This window comes from Geospiza fortis, unplaced genomic scaffold, assembly GCF_000277835.1.
Source record: "Geospiza fortis unplaced genomic scaffold, GeoFor_1.0 scaffold41, whole genome shotgun sequence".
In the NCBI taxonomy this organism is placed as follows: domain Eukaryota; kingdom Metazoa; phylum Chordata; class Aves; order Passeriformes; family Thraupidae; genus Geospiza; species Geospiza fortis.
Genome location: NW_005054299.1, coordinates 5988652 through 6003172, shown reverse-complemented (window position 1 = coordinate 6003172; position 14521 = coordinate 5988652). Strand labels below are relative to the sequence as shown.

General features: G+C 38.3%; 1 protein-coding gene across 3 annotated transcripts in view; it reads right to left on the bottom strand.

The window, feature by feature from the left end:
- EML4 (EMAP like 4) overlaps positions 1-14521 on the bottom strand; it is an 87742-nt gene that overhangs the window by 23593 nt on the left and 49628 nt on the right. For all 3 annotated transcript variants that reach the window (XM_031059139.1, XM_031059124.1, XM_031059131.1), the window contains 5 exons: positions 12867-12990; positions 7329-7478; positions 5830-5899; positions 4511-4621; positions 2076-2171 (listed from right to left, as the gene is read on the bottom strand). In XM_031059139.1, coding sequence (XP_030914999.1) covers positions 2076-2171; positions 4511-4621; positions 5830-5899; positions 7329-7478; positions 12867-12990 — 551 coding nt within the window. The remainder of the gene's footprint in view (positions 1-2075; positions 2172-4510; positions 4622-5829; positions 5900-7328; positions 7479-12866; positions 12991-14521) is intronic.

Genomic DNA, 14521 nt, shown 5'->3' with positions numbered 1-14521 from the left:
TAAAAATAGAGAGCTCATTGTATGCTTGAAAGTTTTTTTTAAGTGTTCTGTGCTAAGTCAGCTGTCTGAATGACTGCACATATAATTTTATATATATTGATTTTTCACATACATAACAGATCTTTATTAAACTTCAGTTACACAAGTTAGGATTTTACAATCCCTTTTAAATCACAAAAAGCTTCTGCTCTCTCGAATAGCTAAGACTTCTGCCAAGGACAATGAATAATGCATAAAAGACACTTGTTTGGATTGAAAACCCTGCTTAGTTTTTGACTATTTGCTATTCTGGATAAAAAAGCCGTGACAGAGGCAAGTAAGACAACAATAATATTGTAGGATTATATCCATCATTCTCTTTCTGAAATTCTGTAAAGATTCTTTTGGGTTCTTTGCTTCCTTTCCTCCTCACAAAGAAGAAAAAGAGAAGTCTGCATAACTCAAAACTTTGAAACATAGAGTCCCACCTTTGTATTTTTACTGGCTGCATGTACTTTTACTGAATTACTAATATCTTAAAGTATTTCATATTTTACCAATAGATTTTATAAACATAACAAACTGACTGGTCATTTACTTAACTTCTAATATATATCCAACCAAACTGTCTTTGAAGACAGTTCCAATCTCCTGCAGGCAGTGACAACAGAACAAGAAAGTAAATGCATTTATTTCTACAGGATTTCAAAACAGGCTGCCCAGAGAGGTTGTGGAATCTCCTTCTCTGGAGGTACTGAACACCTGCGTGGGCAGCATCCTGTGCAACCTGCTCTAGGTGAACCTGCTTTGGCTTGGGGCTTGGGCAGGTGATCTCCAGCAGTGCCCTCCAACCCCAGCTGCTCTGCGATCTATACATAAGCATGCTGTTAAGCCACGTCTTTGAGAGCAATTTTTCTGACTTCACAACTTTTGGCTTACTTTAAAAAACAATTTTTGTTGTTCATAGCCATATTTATTAAATTATGTTTCTCACAGAGTTTTCACAGGAGCAAATCTGCTGTGTCAAAAAAATCATTTGGAAATTAAGGCCTGAAAACTTTAATGGAGTTCAGCTAAGAAACAGCTTTTGTTTCGCATCCCAGCTCAAGGGATGCAACTCTGCTCACACCATCTTCTGTGGAAGGTGCTTAAGATACTGTAAGACCAACCCCTAGATGTGAATAAGTTCTGAAGGGCAAGCTGTCCCTGCCAAATAATTTTTAGCCAATTCTGAAACACCAAGGAACTCCCCTGAGTGAAAAAACAGTCAAAACATAACGTCAGTGAACGGGAAATACAAGGCATATGCCAAATAGTTTCACATAAATATCAAAAAGGAAATGAAAATACTGTTAAAGAATTAAATTAAAACTTGTAGTATACAGTTAGTATTGGTCAACATAATCTAGAGAAAATAGGTCAAACCAACATGATTTTGTTACCTGAAATGGCAAGTTTGTAATGATATAGACATATATGCTTGTCAAGCATGATTTCTAAAAACAGACAAATAGTTCCACATGCATGAAATATTTGCTTGCTTGGAAACACAAGGATTGGGTATTCCCAGGGAAATCAACTTTATCTGAGCACTGAGTGCAGCATCTCTGAAAACATCTCACTGCTCTGAAATTTGGAAAGTTTCAAAAAGAAAAGTAGACATGACTGCAATCCATGAAAGTACTTAGGACTTCAAATGAGAAGAGACACACACTGACAATCAATAATCGGAATTTGATTCAGACAAAATTGAAATGTGGAATGTTTAGAAGTAGTTTATTTTTTTAACCACTACAGACTGAATCGTCAGTTTAGTTTCTTTAAGTTCCCAGGATTTTTTTTTTTAATTAAGAAACCATTAGACAATTGCTTCATTTGCATTGGCTTTTAAGGATGAGTAAAATGCAATTCCAAACCCTTCAATATTCAAACCATTTCCAATAAACAAGTAAGAATACATTTCTGTGGAACCCTTAAACAAGCCATCAGTATTACACAGTTGCAGTTTCCAAGTAAGATCAAAAGCTTTTCTCACAAACTTGTATTTATAGGAATAAAACCACTTGTATTTCAGAATGTTCATGTGCAAAAATTACCTTTATCTCTGCTATTTTTGATTTCCTCTGCCAATCCCACACAGTAAGCATATGCTCATTAGAGTCATCAATTACACACAAATGAGTACCAGAATCCTAAAGGAAAAATAAAAAAAAAAAAGAAGTACAGACAAAGTACTGACAAACAGGGCAGGGTAGAGGTATTTAAAAAAATCCACAAAAGTAGAAATATAAATTAACAAAGTCCTTTTAAAGTAATTACAACCTCAATAGATATAGGGAATTATCCTTTTTTTCTTTCTTAGAAACAGACATAAATTTTTGTATAATCTCATAAAAAATGATCATCCTTCAAATAACACTCTAGGAAAGCTTTAGAAGCATCTTACCAAGTCTTTACTCTGGTTTTGTTTGTTTTATGCTAGGTTTTTTGTTTGTGCTTTTTTTTCTTGTTTGCAATTTCATGCTGACAGCAAAGAGATTTCTTTTGCTATTCTTATAAATATTTTGTTTTTCCTCTGGTCTCAGAGGACAGACACACAGCTCCACTTGTGGTTTTTCTCCCTAAATGCCACCATCACATACACACAACTACATTATCAGATTCTGTAAGCATAGTTTTTTCCTTATGGGTCATAAAACACCAGCAGTTTCATCATGTAGTTGGTAAAACTGCGGCCAAGGTAAGACTTTCTGAATAAAACAGTGTTTACAGAGGAGGTAGAGCAGCATCTTCAGTATTAAATAACTGAAACCACTTACTTTGAATAACTTTACAACAAAATGGTAAATATATGGCTACACGTAATTAAAGGAACAGAGAAAAAAAAATCTCAAAACCATACTTATTCCCAGCAATGCATACTTGCACAAACCAGCTGTTTCAAGGACATTTGTAGAAAGACTTGGAGAAGACTTAAATTATCATGAAGTTGATTCTTGAACTTCATTCTCTAACAAATTATGAAAATAGAAGTGGCTAAAGCTATTATTCCCAAGCACTATTCTGAGCAGTAATATGCAAATATACATGTGAATTATTAGGTGGGAAGGAACCTTGAAGACAGCATTGGCACTGTACGCAGCTCTTGGGGGGGTTAATAAATCCTGCAGTAAAAAAACAGTGGTAGATATTGCACACAAACTGTTTCAGTCTAGTGAGCAATCATGTGAGACTGTAATAAGAAATCTAATTCAGTTTCAAGTGCAAAACAGAATCAATAAAAACTAAAACCCAGTCCCCAAAAAATTCCCTGCTTTTAAAATGATGGAATGCACTCTTATTCACACTGAAAAAGATCTCTCTCCAAGTATGTAAATTTCATTGGTTTGTTGGAGTGACAGGAGTGCCAGGACTCCTTTCACATTATGTACTGAAACACAAAATGTACTATATCTAACACAGCAACATTTCAATGCTATGAAATTTCTTTCAATTGCTTTCTTTATTCCAATTGCTAAGTGAAACTGCAGCAAGAGAGTGCAGGAATTTCTTTTCAACAGGTCACCCAGAGACACTGCTGAGTTTCCATTCTGGGAGGTTCCCAGAAGCCAGCTGGACCACAGCCTGAGCAGCCTGCTCTGACAGAACCTGCTGTAAGCAGGACAGTGCATGAGGTGATCTCCAGACATCCCTTCCCACTTCAGCTGTCCTATAAATCTCTTCCTCTATTAGCAAAATACTGCAGACATTGTTTTTCTGCAATTTCTGTTTTTTACTGATATGAATTCCTCATCATGGAATGCAAGAATCCAGCCTGGGTTTTCAGGAGGTCTGATATGTCTCAGTCTTTTGGCAAAAATGCAGTGGCAGCTTAAAGATTAAAATATGCCCATATTTTACAAAAAAAAACCAAAACCAAACCCAACTAATTTCCAAATTTGAAATGAGAACTTTCTGAATGCCAAGCAGTGCATCTCCATGTGCTACTAATTTTTCCTGATAAATTCTATGGGTCCAGTAACAAAGACCTCTGTTTATTTTCTGTGTAAAAGAAGAGGCAAAAAGTGAACAAGCTATTCCTCAGGAAAAAATAGTACAAGATAATGTGAGGGTTTTTTTTTTTTAATTTCCTGTTGGTGGACAAAAACCTACTCCAGCTGTGAAAGCAAAAAAGTTAACCCTCCTATCAGAACTCACTAAATTTTGTCTTCACAAACCTCACAAACAAATTTGTTTTTAACATCAAAATAAAAAGAACCAAGCTCCTCACAAACAAAACCAAACCACCAAACCCAGCGTGGACTTCAATTTCTACTTTTTTGCCTGCTATTTATTTATCGTGCTGTTTGGTTTTACATGTGCCATTTCCTGTTTTCCCAGCTATCAGCTGTTTTCAGAAAGTATACAGAAACTTTAGTGACACACTTTTAATATCAAAAGAGATCAGCTACACAACAACATGGAGAATTTTCAGAGGTTTTCTCCCCATTTCCATAGGACCTGCTGTGGAATGGCATGGTGCCCATCTTACCGCTTTGGAGAAATCCAAGCAGCCCACTCCGCGCTCAAAGGTGCCGAGGCCGATCACCTGCAGCGTGGCCAGGCTCACCGAGTCCCACACTCTGACATGGGGCTGCAGGGACTGCGTGGGAAGCACAGACAGGTCACAGCAGGGAAACACAGGGTGCTGCCTGCACTACAGACTGCAGGGTAAAGGCACAGTGACCTGTGCTGGTCATGCTGCTGGGCACTACCCTCAAAGCCTAAAGGGGACGGGCAAGGCAATGCTGTTCCTTCTGTCTGGGCTACCAGCGTGGCAGCGGAGCCGTCGAGGCAGAAGAGTGGCATTTGGTAGTTGTTGGAAATGCTTTAACCAATTCAAGGAAGTGAATAAATAATGGAAGAGTCATCTTGCATTTGAGACCCCAGACTAGTGATATTATGCAACAACTGAAAATAATAATCAAATCTGGGCTTATATATATAAATTAGGAAATAAAGAAAAGAAACAAATCCTGGTGCACTGAGCCTTTTAACTACCACCAACCACTCAATCAAAATGTCCATGGTTATATTTCATGCAACCAGTATCCAACACTAGCTTAGAAACAATCACAAATTAACTTGGCTTAAGGACAGCATTCACCACTGAAAGTGACAAACCTTTGTACTGATGGAAAAACAAACCAACCAGCTCTAAGAAGATTCAGAAAATGCTCAGTGGAAATCATATATACAAAACCCCCCACATAAAAAAATTAGGTTGAACATCTGAAAAAGAGTTATATTTAACAGGCTTCTACACTTCATAGCATCTGTCCTTTTTCCCCTCTCTGTCTATAACTTCATGAAAATAATACAATTATTCAAATTCTGACAGAATTATGCTAAGAGGTGGAGAGCAGCATTTAAATATATTTGCTCATAAATTAGCAAGTTTATAGGAAAGTTTGGCATACCTTCCATGAATTCTCAAAGTTGGTTTCCTCCTCCATGAAGCCTTAAGACTATACTGACCCACAGAACTGGGGATTTGCTCTCCCTTGGGAGAACACATATTGAAAGTAATACAACAGAAATGATGTGGCCTTATAAATCAATTACAAGCTTCATGTTTGCTTGCAGATATGGGACTTTAGAGCTTCTGCTCTTTTTAATGTATGGTTGAGTGTTTCATTGTCACTGTCTTTTGCTAGAGATACAGACTGTTACCTGAGAAAACTCAAAATACCTCAGTAAATGCAGTGCTTAATATAAACTGCAGACAGAAGGTGATGATTAAAAAACCCCAAACCACTTTTTCCTGATTTTCAAAACAAGATACTACTGCTCAACAGCTCTATTACTTACCCTTCCATCTTTATCCACTCCAGCTAACTGTCCTGTTGCAATTCTAATTTTGTCTGGATGAACTGCAAGACTAAGACAGACAGAAATATGACTTGCTTTTGCTGTCATACATCTTCAAAACTGAGAGGTGTTTTGTAATTTTTTTTATTTGCTTCTCAACAAAAGCCCATGAAGACAATTATGATCCTAAATCCCACTTCTAAGGAGACAACTTGAACGTTTCTCATCAGATATTTCATTCCACACTGTACTGACTGCTTGGTGACACACGACCAGGAGTGCCAGAAGAGCCACCTCCACATGTGCCCTGACACATCTCAGGTTTGCACCACGCTGGGAGGCCACAATCTACAGGGTCTGTAGTGAACCTCCTACACATAATTATGTGCCATAGTTATAAACACTATAATGTATTTTATGCCTAAACCTAGATATGTCATGAACCCGGGGGAAAAAAGGCATAAAAGTTGGCTGAGGGCTTGCCTGTGCCTCCAGGAGTCAGGGATTACCACCACTTGAAATGCGTTACTGATGTAATTGTACTAATGCAGTGTGGTGCACCACTAGTGGAAGTAAAAATGTGTCCTTGCTTATCACATTTTGCTTTGAAGCTCATGTGCAAAAACAGATTTTAGAGAATACATCCTCTCAGTCCTTGGGATTTTTTGATCTACATTCTTAATTGATTTCTCTGTGAAACTGCAATGGTGAAGAAAGCCACTGAAAGATTAAAGGGGGCCAGCGCCGGAAGATGTCATAATGGCAGACATCAAAAAAATTTACAATTCAGTTCAAGTTTCTGAATGAAAGCGAAGAACACAAACTGGCAGCATTCCTTCCTCAGTAATCAATTACACAGACAAGAGAAAAGAGCTTTAGATGTCAAATTTTCTCCAATCAAGTATGCACAGTAGAGAGTTTATGTTCACCATTACATTTTATGCACTACTCTTCAGACTGATCTAGCAAATTCTGTAACTGCCTGACACAAAGACAATGGCTTCAATTTTCCTTCTCTAGTTTTTTTTTTTTTTTTGCAAGCATCTTTCTGATTTTCCTGACTTTCTTTATACTTGGATCATGCATCTTTTACAAAATGAGAGTATGACTGCTCATTTTTTGACACAGTTTTCTAGTTCTCCTTTAAAGATTGCACTTTTGTCATACTGCCTGTAAGCAACTGATTTGGAGTCAGGCTAACAACAATTTTTAATTTCTGGGACAACTATTTGGAATAATTTATGCAAAGATCCTTTCTGGCACTCTTAGATTGTATACATATCCCCCTGTTTTACATTTAAACCAGACATCCTAGCATGGACTGCTCCAACACCATTTGTTTGTGCTGTGTTTATTACAGTGAAATCTACTGGGACTGATTAAACAGGAAATAACTACAACTACAGTGACATTAATTAGCTTGTACATATAGCAGGAGAGGAAAAGAAATATTTCTGCATTATTACCCACACACTTAGATGCAAATGTTGTGTACTAACCATTTAACACAGTCTGTGTGACCCAAGTAGTGCCGCTGGGTTCTCTCCTCGTAGTTAAACAGTACCACCACTGAGGCTATGAAATACACAATTTCTCCGGTAGGAAGGAGGTAAACATTGGCTCGACAGTCTCTTCCACGATACCCATACCTATATTTTTGTTAGTTAAGGATTTCATAATCACTGAATACCAGAAAAACCCAACCATTTTTTTTTTCCCTTGAAGGATTCTTGGAGAGCTCTCATGTCAGCAAATGCTCTTTAAGGTTTTCCCTCTGGAACTACAACACAATTTCACTAATATGGTTTAAAAAGAAAACAAAAAACTCCCATACAACTGCACTTCAGGAACCCAAATCCCTCAAGAAATTATGATCACTGATATTAAAAATAAAATATGGTAGAAGTAAAGCAAAAGCAGTATTGTAAAAATTTTCATGTGAAATTTCATTAGGTAACAGCAGTCTCGGGGCCGGCTGCTTGTTCTCTGCCCCCGAGGTGAGTTGGGTGGTCCAGGGAGCGACCCCAGGCTCTGAAGAATGAGACTGGACTCTTTGCTGTTCGGTCTTCAGGTTGTTTATTAAGTCTTATCTACAAAATTTTCTTCCTGGCAGACAGAGGTCTGACCAGCAAGGCAGCCACGATGCTCTCCGACCGCCCCCAAGGCTGCTCCGTCTCTTATACCACAAATTACGTATATCATATTTACCTTTACCTTCTAATACCTATCACCCATGTTGGACAGTGCACCCCTTCCCTAAACCAATCCCTGAGTGCCCACATCACAGCAGAAGATGGAGAACAAGAAGAAGAAGGAAGAAGGATGAGACACGCCCTGTTCCCTCCATCTTGTCCCCATTACCTTTATACAAAAATTTTTAAAACTTATATTTTCACCCTGTGTACACCTTATAAAAACACCCTTTAAACCTGTGACACCTTCCAGCCCTCATACCAAACTGGCAATTCATTTGCAGGATCGAAATCCAGCCACCAAGTGTTCTGGGCATCATGCCAAGATCTCCGAGCCCCCTGACGGGGTTTCGGCTCTCGACGTGGTCTCGGGGGACTCCTCACATCCGAAGTGATGTGCAGAGTTCCCACACAGCAGGACTTGCTATTCTAATTTAACATTTTTTTATAGGAACAGAGCTGTGTATCAGCAGGCTGGGCAGTAGATTGTTGCTTTCATTTGGCCTGTTAAAACAATTCCTAATGCCCTGCAGAAAAAGACAAGCTTCTGCACAGCAGCTGCCAAGTTCAGGAAAGATTTCTTTACACTGTTTTAAGAGTATTTTTTAAACAAACCAAACTTAAAAGGAATTTACACAGTAAAAAATATTCTATCCAAATCTACCTAAAATATATAAAAGGTATGTTTTCTGTAGGAACATGCACAGGTCCTAATGACATTCAGAAGTTTTACACACTGTGAACGAGCCTTGGTTGGCACTGATCAAACGTTATTACAACTCGTTATTTCTTTGGAACAGGTGCAGTTCTCCTCCTCTAGACTATTAATGTGGCTGCCTGCCTATATTTCAGTTCCCTGGGTCACCAGGAACAATTAACATCATAACTCAGACTTTAACATCTAACTATGTAGCCCCAAAAATATTATTTTCCTGTTATGTCGTGCACTTTAGAGAGCTTTCCACTTCAGTGCCAATTAATACACCTGCAACAGCAAGAAAAAGATGGGAAACACATTAAGCAACTTTAGCTAAAGGAGGTCCTGGTTAGTAAGGTAAATAAAAGGAAGTGAAAGGCCCACGTGGAGAAAGCTGGATGGATGAAGATGGCCCTTGCTCATAAATGAAGGCAGGTGCAGTAGTTCAGGTTTGGGAATATCTAAACTGGTATCTCCTGATCTCTATTCTCCATAAAATGGGCCACCTTCGTATCAAAAATAGTGCTGCACCCCTAAAAATGCCCCACTGACTACCCCACTACCCTTCCTCTTCTGCAGTGCCACCAGACCAGAGGAACACTTGTAAAACAAAACACATGCTGTAGCTAAACAATAGTTCAAAGAGGGACACTGCATTCAGTTGTCAATTAAACCCCTTTGGAGTGTGGAAAACAAAACAGATCCATATCTTGCTGCCTTCCCTTAGCAGGGAAGAACACAAAGGCTCCTCTGAAGCAGAGATTATTCACTGGCTTGCTAAGCAAACAATATCCAGAGCAATGCTGGTACAACACAATGCTGAGGGTAGAAAGAAAGGATGCCTCTGCTTCTCCTCAATTACTATTTACTTCTTCACTCAATTCCTCTTTCTTCTTTTAAACTCTGATGGAACGAAAAGAAACTTCCAGAATGGCCTTTTACAAAAAATAATAAACTTAAACTGAACTTTCAAAAGCAATGGGCTACAAACCAATGAAAATATTTTTTCTATCCTGAAGCATTAAGAATGCTATTTTAAATACCTTCTCAGAGGAGAGACGCAGATTTTGCTCATCTGCTGTACACAATGGGGAATGTATTGATAAGGATTTAGTAAGATTGATGTATTTGAACATTCATCCTAGGAAAGTATTAATGATTTACACAAACATGTCTTTCCAAAGCATAAGTCTTCCATGCTTAGCCAAGCTAGAGCTAAATAGTTTGGCAGCCACCACTGAATTCTGACATTCATGAAACTGTGAGAAAAAAAAAAAATACATTTTCTAAGTACCTTCCTTTCTTTTACCCCTCCTACAAAATAAAGCACCAAAGAGTGGCTGCATTTTCTGGAAGCATTTCTTTTTACAAATACCTAAATGAACCAACTGTTTTGTAGGACAATTTTTTTTTTGCTTTCCTCATTCTCCATTCCAGACTATCTTGAGTGAAAAAAGGAGGGGTTGTTGCTCCACAGCATTTCTTTCCTGCTTCACACATGCAGAACAAAGCAGCATATACAGTGCAACAAAATTAATGCAATAATTGACTGTAACTCTTCAGAAAAAGGGGTGACACAACTTCGATGCCTGATTTCCACTGAGTTTCAATGTTAATATTTCAGTGAAACTGATGATTAAATCATGGAAATTACGAGATAGTTGCCTTGATATTGTGATTATTTCTCATCAATTACAAGGACTGTTTTGTCACGACATTTGATATGTTTAAAAACTTTAAGTTTTGGGGGTTTTTTGTTTGTTTGTTTGTTTGAACTGGTTAAAAATAGCTACTGCCCTCAAAGAAAAGTGATCTACCGTACACCAGATTTCAGCAGTATATTTACAACTGATTTCAATTATTCTTAGAAAGAAGAGCACTACTGCTAAAAATAATCTCATAAAACGGAGTCTGAAATACCCTCCTGAAATTGAGCTCCTATACACCGGGAGAAAGAATCTACAAAGTCACTGCTAAAAGCTGCACTGACTGTGACCTCTGAAGCTACTAAATAAGCCAATTTTGCTATTCCTAGGAATGTCAGATATGCTTTAACCAGTTCTGAAGTGCATGAGCAAAGATTGCAGTACAAAGCAGGGATACTCAAACTAAATTATTCAACTTAAATGATATCACTCAGGAACTAGACAGTCAAAAGCTCAGACTCCCCCATGAGCTGCTTTACCTTGCCAAGCAGCTTAGGCATTTCTTCAAATGACAATAATCTGCAAGGCAGACAAAAGCTCTATTTCCCTAGTTGAATCTACAGTACAGGGTATCAGGAGTTGAATAAACCTAATGGAACCATTTAAAAAGGAGAACCCCCCTCCCAACCAACCAATAAACCAAAAAAAATCCACCCCAATAATCTGCCTGTTGTTCCTTGCAGCTGGTCATAGCTGACCAGAATTTTCCAAAAGACTAGTAACAAAGAAAAACCTAATAATAAAAATCATCCAGAAGGCAGGAGAATTATAAGAATTCAAAACAAAACCTATGAATGGAACTATTATTCAACACTCAGTTGAGCTTTCAGGTGATATCAGTAAAATACTGACATTAGTAAAATACTCAGTAAATCATTGTCCCCATGCCTTTTTAATAAGGTGTACAGGGTTCAGTTTGCCACCATATTTGCAAGATACAGCTACCTTGCAGATTTGTTCCCCTTGCTAAACCTAAGCATAAAGGAGAAAGTGTGCTGCTGCTGCAGTTTGCAAATGAAGAGCAATTTTTCAAGTTCAAATTAATAGAGACCAATATTTTGTCCTCATAAATTTTACTGCCTTTTCCTCATTCTCTTCACCTTTCCATCTAAAAGATACCCTGCACTCATAAATATACTGGTCTGATTTGGGATGACATTTCCCTTAACAGATTCCAAAACATATGGACAGTCTCTTTCAACTAGATTTATTTCACTTTCATTAGACCTCAGCAGCCAACTGGTTGAACCTGAACTTAAGGTTCTTGGACATTAAATGTGTCCACACTGGGATTTGCACCTACTTAACTGAGGGTGTGATTTCATGATCAGTTTTCATCAGTCCAAACTGCTCACTGATGCTGGAAAAGTCAAGCTGATGTTCCTCCAGCATGCCAGTTCCAGTCCTTGCATATTTGTGAGGCAAGTCAAACTAATGTACTGGTCCTGCTTGAAAATTAGCTTCACAAAAAGAGACTACATTTCAGCCAGATCACTGACTGACCCAATTCACTCCACAGTCATGAGTACCAGCATCAGCAACCAAGAGCTGTGATGGTTGGAAAATTGGGTACCACAGTTTTACAAAGCATAAATAAAGGCTCTGTTTTCCTTCCAGTCAGACTTTAATCCGAAACTTTCTTTCAACATTGCTAAAAAAATCCTCCTGCTTTCAGCAACCTCAGAGCATCAAACTTCAGATTATTACAACAACTCAAGTGCTGCCTAGACATGTTATTTTACTAAAGTACTAAGAAACTTACTAACACAATAACAGCTTACTGGAAAAATCTGCAGAGATGGGGGAGAGACAGGAAGACCCAAACATGTGCAAAAGCACATCTCTTAAAATGAACTTAATGTCTGATCTAGTAAGCTTGGAGAATTTTCATCAGCCACACACCTACTCAGTTCCTCAAATGACAAATTTAGTGCATTTAATACAAAAATAGGTTCCAAGACATTAACTGTTTCACTTTGGAGTTGAAATACAGAAGCAGTGCAAAGGGTGGCTGCTTCTCCAATCCTCACTCCATACGAAAGGACACAAACTCCACATCTTCCATAGTTGAAAACTAACTATTCCTGAAGCAAAGCCTACATTAACATAGTGAGAGGTAGTGGAGGACATTTTTCAAATTATGTAACTTTCCAAAGATGCTTTCTTTTGCACTAAATATAAGTCAGTTAATAAATTAGAATTAGTGTCAACAGCAAAAAACAAAGAAAAAGTAGAGTATTTCTGTACCTATGTAGCCTGCCATTTAAAGTTGTACTATACAGGAGCCACAAACCATTTCCATTGTTATGTTAATTTGAACATTTCCCCTCACCTTTTAGTTTTTACTTCTTAACAGAGAAGAGACAAGACTGGATTCTAAAAGGGACAAATGCAAGACAAGACAAAAAGGGAACAGTGAGTAGTTATTGATATTAAGGATACACCCACTCCAGTTTTAACTTTTCAGGAGGCAGCTCTGTCCTAATATCATCATAGCTTTCTACATCAGAAGGAATGAACATTGTGATTGGTCGGCCTCGCATGAACATCTTGATATATTCTCCCTCTGTTGAAACAAAAAGGCACATTAATCATGTGGCAAGTTTACACAAAAGAATAAACAGTAATAAGCACAGTAATAAGCACAGAGATGCAAATCACACTGGTTATAGAACAATTATTTTTGAAATGTGAGCTTGGTAAAGGCCCAGATTTTATTTTCTTTTAATGGAACATTAAATGCACACAGAACAAGCATTAGTTGAATTTTTGATAGAACAGACTGAGCATGTAGCATTTTAGACATGCAAGTTAAGTTATAAAGGCACAATTCAAAATTCAAATTTGAAACTGAATAAATAATTAGCCACCGCATTACAGGATGAGGTATTTCAGGTTGAAAAGGACTTGTGAGGTGTCTAAGTTCAACTTCTGCCTGGTCATTAGGCCAAACTAGGTTCTTCAGGCTTTTGTCTATTGCAAATGTAAAAAACTCCTAGGATGGAGATGGCACAGCCTCTCTCCTAGCACCTGACAGCACCTCAGGGGCCTTTCCCATAGAGATTGCTTCCTGCAGCCCCTCTGTCCCCACACTGTGTTCCTGCCAGAGACTCTTCTTTTCCACAGGTGCAGGACTTGGAATTTGTCTCTGCTTCATTAATGAGGTTCCCCCAAGCCCATCTCCCCAGCACAGCCACTGGGCCCCTAGTCTGCTGTCGTTGCAAACCTGAGAGTGCCCTGTGTCACCTATCTCAGGCCATTGCTAGAGACAATGAGCAGGGCAGGGCCAGACCAGAATCCTGCAGACTCCCTGTGTCACCTACTGGCCATCAGGCACAGCATGACCCATTAACCACAACCCTCCCAGGTCACCTCCCCAACTGGTTCTTTCTCCCACCCAGCCATCCACCTTTCCAAATCCTAGCGGCCAAGCTAAGGCACGAGGACACCACAGGAAAAAGTGTCAAGATTTTTGCAGATGAATATAATCAAGAATTATATACCATCACAAACTAACACAGCAACCTGTGTTATTAAGCTTTGTATCCTGAAGAATAAAAGGAAAAAAGCAACAGCTCAGAATGACTCCAGCTAACACTGCTCACAGCTGTGACAAGACACATGTACTTCATCTCTGTGGGAATCTGAGCACTTTGTAAGCCTTTAGGAGTTCCTTTTCAAGGAATGTGAGCTTCCCTACCACCAGGGAAAATTACAGTTCCATTTCAAAAAGCACTGATGATAAAGAGCCAAATATTCCAGTAACTTTGCATCAATGAAGTAGTAACTTTTTATTGCTCTTCAACTTCATTAGTAATTAATATCCATTTATGGCATAAATATTAACTAAAGTAATATAATATTCTGCTGTGAATTTGGAACACTGACACTTTTTTACGAGTGCGGGTTTGAAAATCATAGCAGAGACAGGGAACTCAGAGTTCAAACCAAAATTTGAATAGTTGAGTAGAAGTGGACTAGAAGTGGAGTTGAGTAGAAGAATAACTGTAAATTAGCAATATGGTATTAAGAAATCTCTAATCACATTTGACACAACAAACATTAAGATCTAAAATTAAGATTTTTTTAACAATTAC